Here is a 15,446-nt window from a genome sequence, read left to right on the forward strand (position 1 = left end):
TAATACTTTTTATTTTGCTCTTGTAGTGGAATATACCATATTACGAATCATCTGCAGTGTGGTTAGGGTATCACGTGGACAGTGTGTTTTTACGTATTCATATTGCTTTATGACAACATGTATTTAGTCCATACAACTTATGTGACTTGTTAAGGACATTTTTACTCCTGAAAAAATGTAGGCTTGCCATAACAAAGGTGTAGAATACTTATTGCCCCAATTTTTATTAATTTGCTAAAATGTTGAAAAAACAGCATAATTCCACTTTGACTACACAATCAATTTCTAATTCAGGCTGTAACACAACATAATGTAGAAAAAGTCAAGGGGTGTGACTTCTTTATGAAGAGCACTGTATATAATACATTTATAAGTCAAAACATGTATCTAGTAACTGCTGATTGCCCCTTTAACTGGACAGGAAAAGTCAAAATCCAAAACAGCTGATGCATATTCCCCCTGTATGTGCTTGGGAGGTTCTTCTTAAACATGACTAAAATTAATGTTTGATACCAATGGTTCAAAGGTACTTTAATCTTATTCCTGGTGCCCAATTAAAAGCTTGGCTCTAAAGTCTGGCAGTGTGCAGTGAGCTATCTATCTTCAGCTCAGCAGGTTGGCAAACGTGCAGGAGCGGCAAAAGGAACATCTAAGGCACGAAATATACTCCAGTGTACAAACTGTTCAGACCCCAGAGGACATTTGTGGTGTCTAAAAGAGGATATCATAGCAGTGCTGCTCTCTATATACGTTGTGCACCGCTGCTGCAGAAAATGTAACTATTACTTGGTGGAACATTGAGATGATCATTTCATAATTTCACACTGACAACAGCGTAAAACCAGCCCAATAATGTGGCATCTCAACTTTTGCCAAGACATCTTAGAAAGAAAAACAGCATGTAGGTGGAGAGATAAGGCTGGCATGTGGGTCTACTTGTGGCATTATCCGCTCGAACACAATATATGTTCTTCAAAATGGTACACAGGCGCAATTTAATCTCTCTTTCTCTCAAAATAGGTCATGTGAATGCCTCAAAGTTGTCAGAGAATAAAGTAATGTACTCAAGGTTGTCTGGACAATGATTACATAATGATATGCATAGATATATTTTAGAAAACGGGGTTCAGAAAGATGCAAGATGTAATCTATTCTACATCACCTACATTTGGCACTGGCAGCTCGATTTAAACTGTGTAGTAGTCCATACAGTATGCTTTAATAACACAGGTCTGTGTATGTACAAAACTATGCAACTACTGTAACATGCCTATACGACTGCAGGAGTTTGACATTGTTCAACAGGGCTGGCTTTAGCCTTCTGGGGGCCCAAAGCAAGATTATTTTTTTTGGACTCTCTTGCACTGGTTCTCTGCACACTCACTGGACTCTACCCATACACTCACACATACTACACTGACACTCCAGCACAATCACACACACACACAAAAACACACACACACACACACACACAAACACACACACACACACACAGCCAAACTAGACACTCTAATGTACTTGTCCTCTTGCTCAGGAAACACTTATCTCCCTCACTAGCTTTAAGCACCAACTGTCAGAGCAGCTCACAGATTACTGCACCTGTACATAGCCCACCTATAATTTAGCCCAAACAACTACCTCTTTCCCTACTGTATTTTATTTATTTATTTATTTTGCTCCTTTGCACCCCCATTATTTTTATTTCTACTTTGCACATTCTCCCATTGCAAATCTACCATTCCAGTGTTTTACTTGCTATATTGTATCTACTTTGCCACCATGGCCTTTTTGCCTTTACCTCCCTTATCTCACCTCATTTGCTCACATCGTATATAGACTTGTTTATACTGTATTATTGACTGTATGTTTGTTTTTACTCCATGTGTAACTCTGTGTCGTTGTATGTGTCGAACTGCTTTGCTTTATCTTGGCCAGGTCGCAATTGTAAATGAGAACTTGTTCTCAACTTGCCTACCTGGTTAAATAAAGGTGAAAGAAAAAAATAAAATAAATAAAAAGTTGTGCACCCGGGCCTCCCACTCCTTTCAGAAGAAACGTATTTGTTTCTGGTCATTTTGAGCCTGTAATCGAACCCACAAATGTTGATGCTCCAGATACTCAACTAGTCTAAAGAAGGCCAGTTTTATTGCTTCTTTAATCAGAACAACAGTTTTCAGCTGTGCTAGCATAATTGCAAAAGTGTTTTCTAATGATCAATTAGTCTTTTAAAATGATAAACTTGAACTAGCTAACACAACGTGCCATTGGAACACAGGAGTGATGGTTACTGATATTGAGCCTCTGTACGCCTATGTAGATATTCCATAAAAAATCTGTCGTTTCTAGGTACAATAGTCCTTTACAACATTAACAAAGTCTACACAGTATTTCTGATCTATTTTATTTTAAATCGACAAAAAATGTACTTTTCTTTCAAAAACAAGGACATTTCTAAGTGACCCCAAACATTTGAATGGTAGTGTACATTTTGGGAGGGGGTTGGAGGCCACCTAGCGGCCTGGGGCCCTAAGCGACCGCTTAAGTCGTTTGTGCCATGTTGTTGAATAATACAGCCCACGGTTATCGCTTCCCAGATATATGTTATGTGGACTACTGCACTTACTACAGCCGAGAGTTACGTACATGCATTATAGAGAAGCCGGGAAGAAACCACTGCCCACCATGAGAACACCAGTCTGTCACACTACTAGTCCCGGGAGAGAACAAGTCTGCGCCAAAGACGTATTTCATTACAATCAAATTAATATGAAGACAGAGGGGCATATTAGTGGAACAATTTATAGAAGGAGAGTAACTAATTGCATCACAATAATTGTATTGTGCATGTTAAGTGCTCTCACAATAATGATTTGAGTAATTAAGTGTTGGATATGTATTATTGCTTGCAGACATATACTGTATCTTGGGCAGTGTACTGTATACAGGTGCCCTGTAATTACCCCTCTCTTTACCCAGTCAAACTATGTTTCTGATGCTTCATCCTCTCTTCCCTTCCACCTTCTGAACCTGACAAAGCTTCCATCTCACAATATGTGATATCTTCAGAAGCCATCTGAACTACCTATATGCATGCATCAGCTCTGACAGGCATGAAGAGAAATACATACAGTGCATTCTGAAAGTATTCAGACCCCTTTACCTTTCCCACATTGTGTTATGTAAAGCCTTATTCTAAAATGAATAAAATATTTTTTTCCCCTCATCAACCTACACAGAATACCCCATAATGACAAAGCAAAAACAGGTTTTAGATATTTTTGCACCAAAGAAAACGGCTACAAGCTTGGCACACCTGTATTTGGAGAGTTTCTCCCGATCTTCTCAAGCTCTGTCAGGTTGGATGGAGAGCATTGCTGCACAGCTATTTTCAGGTCTCTCCAGAGAGGTTCAATCAGGTTCATGTCCGGGCTCTTACTGGGCCACTCAAGGACATTCAGATACTTGTCCTGAAGCCACTCCTGCGTTGTTTGGCTGTGTGTTTAGGGTCATTGTCTTGTTGGAAGGTGAACCTTTGCCCAGTCTGACATCCTGAGCACTCTGGAGCAGGTTTTCATCAAGGATCTCTCTGTACTTTTCTCCGTTCATCTTTCCCTTGATCCTGACTAGTCTCCCATTCCCTGCAGCTGAAAAACATCCCTACAGCATGATGATGCCACCACCATGCTTCACAGTAGGAATGTTGCCAGGTTTCCTCCAGACATGACACTTGGAAATCAGAACAAAGAGTTCAATCTTGGTATCATTAGACCAGATAATCTTATTACTCATGGTCAGAGTCCTTTAGGTGCCTTTTGGCAAACTCCAAGTGAGCTGTCATGTTCCTTTTACTGAGGAGTGGCCACTCTACCAAAAAGGCCTGATTAGTGGAGTGCTGCAGAGATGGTTGTCCTTCTGGAAGGTTCTCCCATCACCACGGAGGAACTCTGGAGCTCTGTCAGAGTGACCATCGGGTTCTTGGTCACCTCCCTGATCAAGGCCCTTCTCCCCCCGATTGCTCAGTTTGGCCTGGAGGCCAGCTCTAGGAAGATTCTTAGTGGTTCTAAACTTCTATTTAAGAATGATGGAGGCCACTGTGTTCTTGGGAACCTTCAATGCTGCAGAAATGTGTGCCTCAACAGAATCCTGTCTCGGAGTTCTACATACTTGACTTTTTGCTCTGACATGCACTGTCAACTGTGGGACCTGATATAGACACGTGTGTGCTTTTCCATGTCCAATCAATTGAATTTACCACAGGAGGACTCCAATCAAGTTGTAGAAGCTCATTTACTGCATTGCTATATAATTTAAAAACTCTAAAATGCTATTTGGAGAACAGGAAAAGCAAGCAAAACTTGCCCAGCTATTATCACATTGGTTGCTATAGCTTCATTCAGCTCAGTCGATCTACACACACATAACCTATTAGCTACACAATTAGCCGCTACACATTAACTCAGCACCGGGTTTAAAAACTATAATATAATTCGTATAGAGAGATCTCTTAGCAAAAAAAAATGTTTATTAAGAAAAGATAAACAAATATATTTTCTTTACAGAACACATTATTTCTTACAGTTTTAAAGCTAATTTCCTGCAATTTTACACATTTTTACATGATATCTGAGTGAGTGAGTGAGTGAGTGACTAACAAAATCAATTGGGGCTCCCTGGAGGTCAGTGCCCTGGGCACATGCCCTGTGTGCCTGGTCGGTAATTCTACAAGTTTAGATAGCTGGCTAGACTAACTACACTAATTTACCAATCACTTTTTTTACTGACATTGACTAATTGAGTGACTGTCAGTGAGTGACATATAACAAGAGGAAAACTGCTGATGCACAACCAATTTTCAAAAATCGCACCTTGTGTATTCTACTATTCTAACTTTCAAGTTGAGACCCCGACTGATAATACTGATATGTAGCTATGGCCCTGGCTGTATGTAATAACACTGCAGACAGAAGAGCTATAGTACTTAATCTGCACCTTATTTCACATTTCCACACTCACTTCCTAGTGGACTTCTAATTGTGATTTACAACATGCCATTTATGTATGTTTTGGTTATGTTCCTTCCCCCGTATTCTGTTTCATTCAATAGGTAGCAGACCTTTTACAAGTTACAAAACAAGAACATTTCAATATTATTCATATTCTATTAACGCTGCTTTCTAAGGTAATTGAATAATTATAATAAATGAATTAACTTCTGAAAAAAAGTTGAAGCCTCGTGTTTTTCCACTTTTATTAGGGAGAGACGCATTACATATTCACTCCACACAGTCGCTGTTGCGCTGGGAAATAAATCAGCCACCAAAATGAAGGAGTAGGCTTTGCGTTTGAGAGCTGAAGTGTTCTGTGAGGCATGTACACTCCCATACGCTCTCTGTCCCTGCCTTTAGCTACTGAGCCATGTCTGAACAGCAGTTGAACAGGACCACACTGGACCTAACATTTGCCTCCACAAAACTACACTCTCGACAAAGGCAAAACAGGTCCCAATTAGATTTGATTAGGTCATTTTTGTTCACTGTATTCCTAATACGGAGAAACAATGGATGCACAATGTTAGTTGGTTCTGTCAAGATAAAGGTCAGCATCATTAGGATAATGCAAATGTAGTGCTGTTGCCCCATGCTCTTGCATTGCGTGACCTTTCAAACTGTCGCTATATTTCCAAAGATGAGAAATCTAGTAGAAAAACATTGATATGCTGTTTGGGAAATGAAGTGATTCAGCAAGAACGAAATAGGCTACTCACTAATGCTCACCAGAAACAAGAATGAATAAAAAGTGGAAGGTGATAATAGATCTTTTTTGATTGAAATGTTTTCTGTTTTGATTTCGTAAAGTGATAAATGTGGGGCAATGAAAGGCCATAAAGCATTTACCAAGCAGTTGAGGAAGGAATACACTTTTCAAACAGCAGCATTTACAGTAGACCATGGCCTCCAAATGAACTGCCTTGTTTGGCTTCCTTTCTTGCACAACGTTGTTATGCGGAAATCCCTGAATTGCTGAAATGATGCAAAATAGTATACTGTCAAATCGGCTGACAGGAAGCACTGTTCATTTCCCCTCCTGGGGCCACATTTACTGTACAGCAACACATTCTTACAGAGATGGTTCATGTCCATGAGTGGTTTCAAGGTTTGAGATATTATTGTGTTATTGTAACTGACTAGAAATTGTATGTCTTACACTGTGGATTGCTTATATGTGCAGTGCTAGTGCAGAACATTGGTTTGGCACATGCTGTTTCCCATTTATGCCAATTCAAATCAAATTGAAATGAGTTGAGAAATATAGAAACTCACAGCTCTCTATCTCCAATGTGCAGTTTTGCTCGTCCAGTGGATATCGTCTCAGGTCCATCATACAAGCTGCTGTAGTGGTGATCCTGAAGAGAAGGGGAGGAAAAATACATTGTCAAGAGTCTGTACAGACCAAGGAGGTCACATTGAAGATTCAAGTGGTACTCAGCACTGCCGATGGGATCCTAACTTCACTCTGTAATTGCTTAATTGCAGCTTTAGGTCCAAGGCCGATTAGTATGAAGACAATTTCCTACAATCAAAATATCAATCAGTATCTGGGCCCTGGGTCTAGCAGATAACTACACCCTAGTAGCAAGGACACATATTGCTACTAAACGGCTTGGCTTTTTATAGCAGCGTCAGGAGGTTCTTCATAATGTTCTGTGTCTTGTCAGTATACAGACAAACTAAATAGTGTGATGAAGTCGACGATAACCATTAGCTAATATTGATCCCCAGTTAAATCAACGTTGGATAAATCTCTAGATTATCTCAACCTTATTTAGCAGCTATAACACTGTAGCAGCACTTCCAGCAAGATTAGACAATTAAAATAAAGAACTCATTTTCAAAGTTTCCCAGACACATGACCAAAGAAAGACAATACAAAACAACGGTTATTTACCAGCAATGGGCATTATCGTCTTTTTCTGCGAACCAGCCCGTCTACAGTGGTGTGTCTATAGAGCAGGTGAGTAAGCCTACAGCTGCACACGCGTAAATATGAACTTTTTTATCTAGCCTGCTCTCAGCATACAGTATGTTGCCAGATAAATAAGCAGTCCATGACTACAGAAACACTAAACAAGCCGTACACGATTCTGTATCTGTAGGTGCAGTCCATGGGGCCACGGATTAAAAGGCCAAACCTAATACTTTTCCTGAAGGTAGCATTCTTGAAATAATCCCACTGTGCACGCTCCAGGTTCCCCTACCTGAGAGGTGAATCACACCCTAGGTAGCTGCAGGCCAGCAAGGCCAACCAGGATAGATACTGGTAACAGTCACACACTGCACTAAATCACTCAGCGACATACTGTATCCTCTGGATACTGCTACGCTACATTTGTAGGATCTTCACATTGATTGGGGGAACTTCTGTTCTGGTCCTGAGGAGCTGGGTGTGCAGGCTTTTATTCCAGCCCATTACTAAACTAAGCCAATTCAAAATATCAACAATGAATATCTTCAGTCGGGACCATGATTAGCTGAATCAGGTGGGCACGGAAGGGCTGCAATAAAGCTCTGACGTTGTCGGATCATAAGTGACCTTGTTGTCTAACCTATGAGGCAAGATTCTCTAGTCTGATGTAACCAAGTTTGAACTCTTTGGCATGAATGCCAAGCGTCACGTCTGGAGGAAACTTGGCACCATCTCTACAGGGAAGCATGGTGGTGGCAGCATCATGCTGTGGGGATGTTTATATAGCAGCAGGGACTGGGAGACTAGTCAGGATCGAGGGAAAGATGAAATGAGCAATGTACATAGAGATCCTAGTCAGGATCGAGGGAAAGATGAAATGAGCAATGTGCATAGAGATCCTTGATGAAATCCTGCTCCAGCATGCTCAGGACCTCAGCCTGGGGCAAAGGTTCACCTTCCAATAGGACAATGACCCTAAGCACACAGCCAAGACAACGTAGGAGTGGCTTCGGGACAAGTCTCTGAATGTCCGTGATTGGCCCAGCAAGAGCCCTGACATGAACCCGATCGAACATCTCTGGAGAAACCTGAAAATAGCTGTGCAGCAATGCTCCCAAACCAACCTGACAGAGCTTGAGAGGATCTGCAAAGAAGAAAGAGAGAAACTCCCCAAATACAGGTGTGCAAAGCTTGTAGCATCGTACCCAAGAAGACTGTAATCGCTGACAAAGGAGCTTCAACAAAATACTGAGTAAAGGGTTTGAATACTTATGGAAATGCAATATATCCTATTTTTATTGTTCATACATTTGCATACATTTCTAAAAACCTGTTTTTGCTTTGGCATTATGGGGAGTTGTGTTTAGATTGATGAGGAAAACAACAATTTAATACATTTTAAAATAAGGCTGTAATGTAACAAAATGTGGAAAAAGTCAAGGGGTCTGAATACTTTCCGAATGTATTGTATATTCTTATTGACACAGAGCCCACTAACAAGACATAGATATCAGGAGAGAAAAGATGAGGGTGATGGTGAGAGACGGTTTGGGAGTATTCAGCTCTGAGTCAAATCTATTTTTATCTCGTAAAGAATCAGCTGTGTAGAGCTAGGGCAAAAAAACTAATCGTGCACCCAGGGAGGGTCCCCAGGACCAATTTTGGTAACCTTGGAAGTCTACTGGCATAACTCAACAAGAACAAAGCAAATGGATGACGTGAATACTTGCGAAAAATCAACTCCTCGTGCCCTCTAGTCAGTGTTGTGTAGGCAACATAATGACTGTGGCAATTAACTCGAAAAACAGAGCCGCATCGTAGAAAATATACAAAAATGTTCTTTGCAAATGTGCAGCCTATTGCAAAAAACTGTCTACAGTGCTTTTTAAATGATATACTACCCTTATCATTCCAATATTATTAACATACCTGCCCATTTATTATCTTGCAGTGTTCATTATCATCAGAATTAAAGCATTAAAATTACTAATGGAAATCATATAGTCCTGGATCTAGTTATAGGTTCTGGCACATCCTGATATTACCCCAGGTGCCAAACAGCCATTAAACCTGAACACTATAATTCTTTATGACAGATACTGGCATAAAGATCATTAAGTGTGTAGATGACAACTCCAGGGTGCTTTTATAGCAGCTTAAATGAACATTGCCAAAGGTCGAAGGATACACAAAGCTGACCTTAAACGTTCCACTGGTTCAATCAAAGTTTGTTTACATGTCATTTCAATGAAATTAGGTTGAACCAACATGGGATAGATGTTGAATTTACTTCTTTGCCCTGTGGGTTCCTTCCCCCTCATCCCAGTAGGCAGAAACAGGACAAACTGATTGAAATGACTGCTGTTTCAACCAGTTTCTTGTTGTGAAGATGTCATTATAACACGTTTTGCCTGATGAGGTGTTTAGCACGCTAGTCTGATCACATAAACAAACTCCCATTTCCCCTGGTCTGTGTTTGTGTTTGGACCTTTTGCAAACATTCCTATTTGTAAGCCAAACGTCTGACTGTGACGTTCTTTTAGAAAACACAATGCATTCAAAACACATTTTATGGGCTTTTAGGGGTCTGAATATTAGGCCACCTTTGTTTACCCCGCAGAATGTGGAGATAAAGGTGTTTCAAATGGTAACCGTGGAGAGTTGAGAAACATTTATGCAAGGTCTTGTGTGACCCAAGGGGGACAGGGCACCTTTAAAACCAAATTACTCTCTGTCTGCGTTTACTGGGGCTTTAAAGGGCACTCACTGAACTGTAACACCTGTATCAGAAACAATGGGAGATTTATTGAGTGCCAACACAGGGGACTGTTTATGTTCGTACAAGAGGTCTGCCGTAGATGAACCCAATGCTATTTTCAACACCAACATGATTCTACATTCTGGATGTAAGACAGAATGATTCCTTTGCCTACTCGTAGGGTCCAGAATTTTTCGTAATCAGGTTGCGTGGTCAGGAAAAACTCTTAGCCCAAACGAAGTCAATCATCCACACAGAGGACAGAGCAGCCTTTATCCCACTGGAACTGTTTCGACACTGTAATACCAGTCATGAGTGACTAGATAAGATCAGCGTATCCATCAGGCAGGAGCAGGAACAGAAGGCGCTCATAGAGAATGAGTAATAGGGCGTAACTCTCCCTGGCTCTGGCCTTGTGCGTGAAGAGGTGGACACCCACAGTCGGTGCTGCCAGCCAGCCACGGACCTGCATGGCAACATGGGCAATCGTCTAAACCCACCTGACGGCGCTGATAAATGCCGGCCAGCGGAGAGGCTCATCTTGGAGCCCAATCCTCTGCGGTATGGCACAGAGATAATCACCTGCTCCCTGCTTTCTACGCACCTGTCTCTCTATCGTCCACCACCGTCCCCATACTACAGCCGAGACGAGGTCAACACATCCTTCAGCTCTGCTCTCCACCACAGGAGTGGTCAGTGTGTACAACACTCTCCATCTCCACTTACAGTCTGGAGATCTGGGCCAATAATCCATTATAAATTGGTATATTGGTCAACCACTAGTTGATTTCAAGTAACAGTAGATGGTCCAACTGGGTGCACTGGGTCTTTGCTTCATATTTCCCATAAATCAGAATGACAGGTATTCTCTCATAGCCTATGTCAGGTAACTACATAGTTGGCAGCAGCGATCAGGTTATTATTAGCTAATCAGGCTCAAATAAAATAAGTAAAATTACCATCTAATTATATGATGTTCTTGAGCACATTCATGGGGCACACTCATATTCATGTCCTTTATGATATCACATTTTAGCACAAACACATTGTTCGTCATCACCATCGGTCTCACTACCAGCGAGAGATAATAGGCAACTTATTTGAGATCATGAAAGCAGACCAGAGAATGGTTGGTTGATGCTCTCACAGTGGTGACAAAGCCAAAATTATTTTTCCATGAGCAATCGGCCGATCACAAGGGTGTCAAGTGTAGAATTAACTGTCTACATGCCACAGACCTTCCCTTTACAGTACCTGTGATGAGCAACACTTCAATGCCCTAAACGCCTTCTGTACTGCACTGTATTGACCCTCAATCCACACTGTGAGAGGGATTGGGGTTCTGTGAAATAGATAATCAGGCAGTGGAATGTCCCATCAGATAATCTCACAAGAAACTGAAAACCAGGCCTACAGATTCTCCATCTGAGCAGGCCCACAAATGATCCATGTCACGTCACTTCACGTCGTACCTGTCAATTATCTGTGTTTATATATAAGATACTGTAGCATTGACCTACAACACAATGGAAAAAAAGGTTCCAGAGATCAATCCCAGTTTGATCCCTTATCTGATCTTGAATCTAATACAGGCACCATCCAGCCAAAAATACATATGCTAAACAGAGGTTAACAGGAGGGAGAAAGGCACTGATTTATGACCACATACAGATTGGGATGCTATTAATGTATTAATCTCATGAACCCAACAAAACGCAATGCTCTATTTCTGTAGGTGTAGTAGTACTTAACAGGCCGAACTCTCGCATGACACAGAGACAGATCTTGTCACAAAGCCAGTTAATATCAATGAAGAAATGGAAAAAAAATACATTTATGGTCGTTTCAAATGACACACTCCAGGGGTTCTGCACCCAGGAGCGGCCTAGTTCTTTGAGCCTCTGAGGTCGAGATGAATGTCCTATTTCTGCCTGTGGTCACCCTGTCTTTGTTAGCAGTCATTTGCCTTCGATGCATCTGCTGCAGCTGATGTGGCTTCTGACTTCCAAGTGTTTAACCAAGGAGCAAATTGGCAGTTCCTTGCCAGCAACTTTCTGATCTCTGTGTCAAGATGGAGTCAATGGAGTAGAATTTGAGCAAGCGCCTTTGGCACAGTCTTCAAAGGAGTGTGTACACATACAGTGGTAGGCCAGTACTGTTACTGTGAGTGTGTGTAGCAGCGTCTGTATATGCTTGTGTATTTGTGTGTGTTTGTGTGCGCGTGCACTCACTTGAGCGTGGTGTGTGTCTCCGTGAATATTTACCTCAAGCATTAATTGATGTACAAAATAATTGTTCACGTTTCCACCACAACCCTCGGTTGCTTGGTTACTGACGACAAGCGGTGCCAAGCGAGCCCCATATGGCTGTCCACCTACTGTGACCTCAAGTGTCAGGCAGCGCGCCTGGACTCTGGCACGGGCTCAGTGCACATTATGGCAGGGGTTTTGGGTCACACTAGGATCCAGCACCCCTCTGGAGCTCCAGAAGTTTGAGGTCAGAACAGCGGCCTCAGGGAGGGGAGGAGGGCACCAGCGCCAGGGGGAAGGAGAGACAGACCAATCAAATCCATCCACATGTCTTAGCAACCCACTTCTACTGCTGTCTGTTCTGGTTTTCACACACAGGCATCAGCACTTCTCCCCTGGACATATTTTCACACAATATTTTGTTCATTATATGTGTGGTCACCTTGGCTTTCCTACTGCTGGTCTTTCCTGATGAATGTTTGGGACATGGGTTTATATATTTTCACATTGATAGGCAATACAATGCTGTTCAATGCTCAAGCATCATTCCCCCCTTTAACAGAGCAAGCACATCATTAATAGTGTCTGTTTATGCATGAAAAACATAGAGTTATAAAAAAACTATTTTCAATTCATGAAAGTCTTCTCACTTGGCATTATCATTTTCTAAGGAGTGAGAGGGGGATCAATTGTACCTCAAGTCACCTCCTGTGCTGGGCACATGCAGTGTAGCAGTCCTATCAATTCTCAATATTTTTCTCTAGAATTCGTCATTGTTTTCTTGGACTAGTTTTCTTTGTGCTCCTTGCAGTGACTCAAGACAACAGCTACTTGAACAAAGAGCAATCATGTCCATAACACAGAGTGTCTGCCTGCAGAAATACAACACAAATACAAACCAAAGCCTTGTTTCATGTGCTGCTCTGTAGCGGATTGAAGCTTGTGCAAACAAAAAGGCATCTTTTTTAACCTAGCTAATTCCATAGTTTCCTCTTTTCAATTGGTTTCCTTCGAAAGGTCAATACAAATCTTTATTGTTGGGTCGAAAAGAATGCCCTTGAATAAGTGAATTTCAATGTTTAATATCAAACCAGGCTGCAAGTTATTGCTTTATCAAAACACGGTCTCAGCATGTCAACAAAAGCACATTTGAATACACACTGGGGCATAAAAGCCTGTATTGTTTGCTTTGTAGTGGACTGTAATCATTCTGCAGGCGAATTGGCAGCTCAATGGCGAATAAATGAGTTTGGCAAATTTGAATATTCATCATGTATTTGTGCACAGTGGCTGTGTCAGCGATCAGGAAACACTACATGCGCGGAATCTAATTAAGATACCAATGAAAGACATGTATGAAAAGATCTAGCAGCACTATTGTAATGCATATTGTGTTTTTATGTGGATGCTGCATGTAGAACAGTCTGACCACTCAACACAGGTAATCTGCATCTCACTGAGGAGGAATAACGAGGTCATGGAAAGAAAGGGCATGATTCCCGGTTACATGACTGGGTCAGCCAACCTACACAGTTATATTGTTACAACAATATGCAAATGTGTGAATTGCATTTTTCAAAACAGATCTGTGAGAAACAACTATTAAAATTCCATGCGGATGCACACCATTTTTGCCTGTCTGATAATAGAAAATCAAATACATTTTGGTTTGTCACATGCGCCAAATACAACAAATGTGTAGACTTTACCGTGAAATGTTAGCTTGAGAAACCTTCCCAACAATACAGAGTTAAAAAAATAAAAATAATAGCACAACCGGAATATATATACACAAGAATGGAGCTAGTATATACAGTGAGTACCAGAACAAGATCACTGTGCAGAGGTGCGAGGTCTTTTTTTTTTATTTTTATTATTATTTAACTAGGCAAGTCAGTTAAGAACAAATTCTCATTTTCACTTTGAGGTAGATATGTACATAAAGGAAGGTTAAAGTGACTAGACATCAGGATAGATAATAATACTATTAAAATAAAGTACAGTATCAGCATATGATGAGTAAAACATGTGTGTATGTGTGTGTGGTATGTGTGTGTGTATGTAGTGTACGTGAATGTGTGTGGGTTTTGTGTGAGAGTGACAGTGAGGTGTTTGTGAGTGCGTGTGTATGTAGTTTGTATAGTCTTGTGAATGTGCATAGACTCAGTCCAAAGTAGGGTCCGTGCAGATTGTCCAGGTAACTGTTTAATTAACTATTTAGCAGTCATGGCTATTTAACAGTTTTAAGGTTTGGAGGTAGAAGCTGTCTAGGAGCCTGTTGGTCCATGAGTTGATGATCTGCTACCGTTTGCCGGACGGCAGCAGAGTGAACAGTCTTTGGCTTGCATGGTTGGAGTCTTTAGTAATGTTTTGGGCCTTTGCCTGATATCTAGGTCTTGGATGGCAGGGAGCTCAGCCCCAGTGATGTACTGGGCTGTCCGCACCACCCTCTGTAGCATTTGCAATAACAAGCGGTGATGCAGCCAGTCAAGATGCTCTCAATGGTGCAGCTGTATACATTTTTGAGGATCCGAGGGCCCCTGCCAAATCTTTTCAGCCTCCTGAGGGGGAAGAGGCCCTGTCGTGCCCTCTTTACGACTGCGCGGGTGTATGTGGACGTACCCTGGTATTTTGTCTGGTCTGGCGGCCTTGCGAGGGTTAACCTGTTTAAAAGATTTACTCACATCATTTTGCTTATTTGGGAGATCAACATTACTGGGCATCTCATGGCTGGGTTTCCCTTTGTAATATGATATCATCTGCAAGCTCCTTAAAAAAGTATATAATGTTAGACACAACCATGCCGGGTGTCAAGGTTGGAGGATTTCAATCAAACCATATTTTCACTGTGACCTCCACCTCCACCTTCACATCCACCTACACCATAAATCTCATTCCTACCATCACTTAAAGATGCACTCTTAAAGATGCACTCTTTGGATCTTAAGATGGATCTTAAGCACAAGAAATGTGTAACATATTGCACAAATTGCATTTGTACCATATCAGACAAAATGGATGACATAGTAAAAAAATTGGATGATTTAGTACACAAAAAAATGGGGACCCGTTTTGGCTCATGAGCGCCACTTTCAAAACTACTGGCTGAAATTATACAAAAGTTTGAGAGTACAGTGGCTTGTGAAAGTATTCACCCCCCTTGGGTTTTTTCCTATTTTGTTACCTTACAACCTGGAATTAAAATAGACTTTTGGGGGGGTTGTATCATGTGATTTACACAACATGTCTACCACTTTGAAAATGCAAAATATTATTTATTGTAAAACAAACAAGAAACAATACAAAAAAACTGAAAACTTGAGCGTGCATAACTATTCACCCTCCCAAAGTCAATACGTTGTAGAGCCACCATTTGCAGCAATACAGCTGCAAGTCTCTTGAGGTGTGTTTCTATAAGCTTGGCACAACTAGCCACTGGGATTTATGCCCATTCTTCAAGGCAAAACTGCTCCAGC

General features: G+C 41.3%; 1 protein-coding gene across 1 annotated transcript in view; it reads right to left on the reverse strand.

The window, feature by feature from the left end:
- LOC110537751 (gamma-aminobutyric acid receptor subunit beta-2) overlaps window positions 1-15,446 on the reverse strand; it is a 79,173-nt gene that overhangs the window by 24,684 nt on the left and 39,043 nt on the right. The window contains exon 5 of the mRNA XM_036937769.1: window positions 6,321-6,403. Coding sequence (XP_036793664.1) covers window positions 6,321-6,403 — 83 coding nt within the window. The remainder of the gene's footprint in view (window positions 1-6,320; window positions 6,404-15,446) is intronic.

Source organism: Oncorhynchus mykiss, chromosome 12, assembly GCF_013265735.2.
Source record: "Oncorhynchus mykiss isolate Arlee chromosome 12, USDA_OmykA_1.1, whole genome shotgun sequence".
Lineage (NCBI taxonomy): Eukaryota > Metazoa > Chordata > Actinopteri > Salmoniformes > Salmonidae > Oncorhynchus > Oncorhynchus mykiss.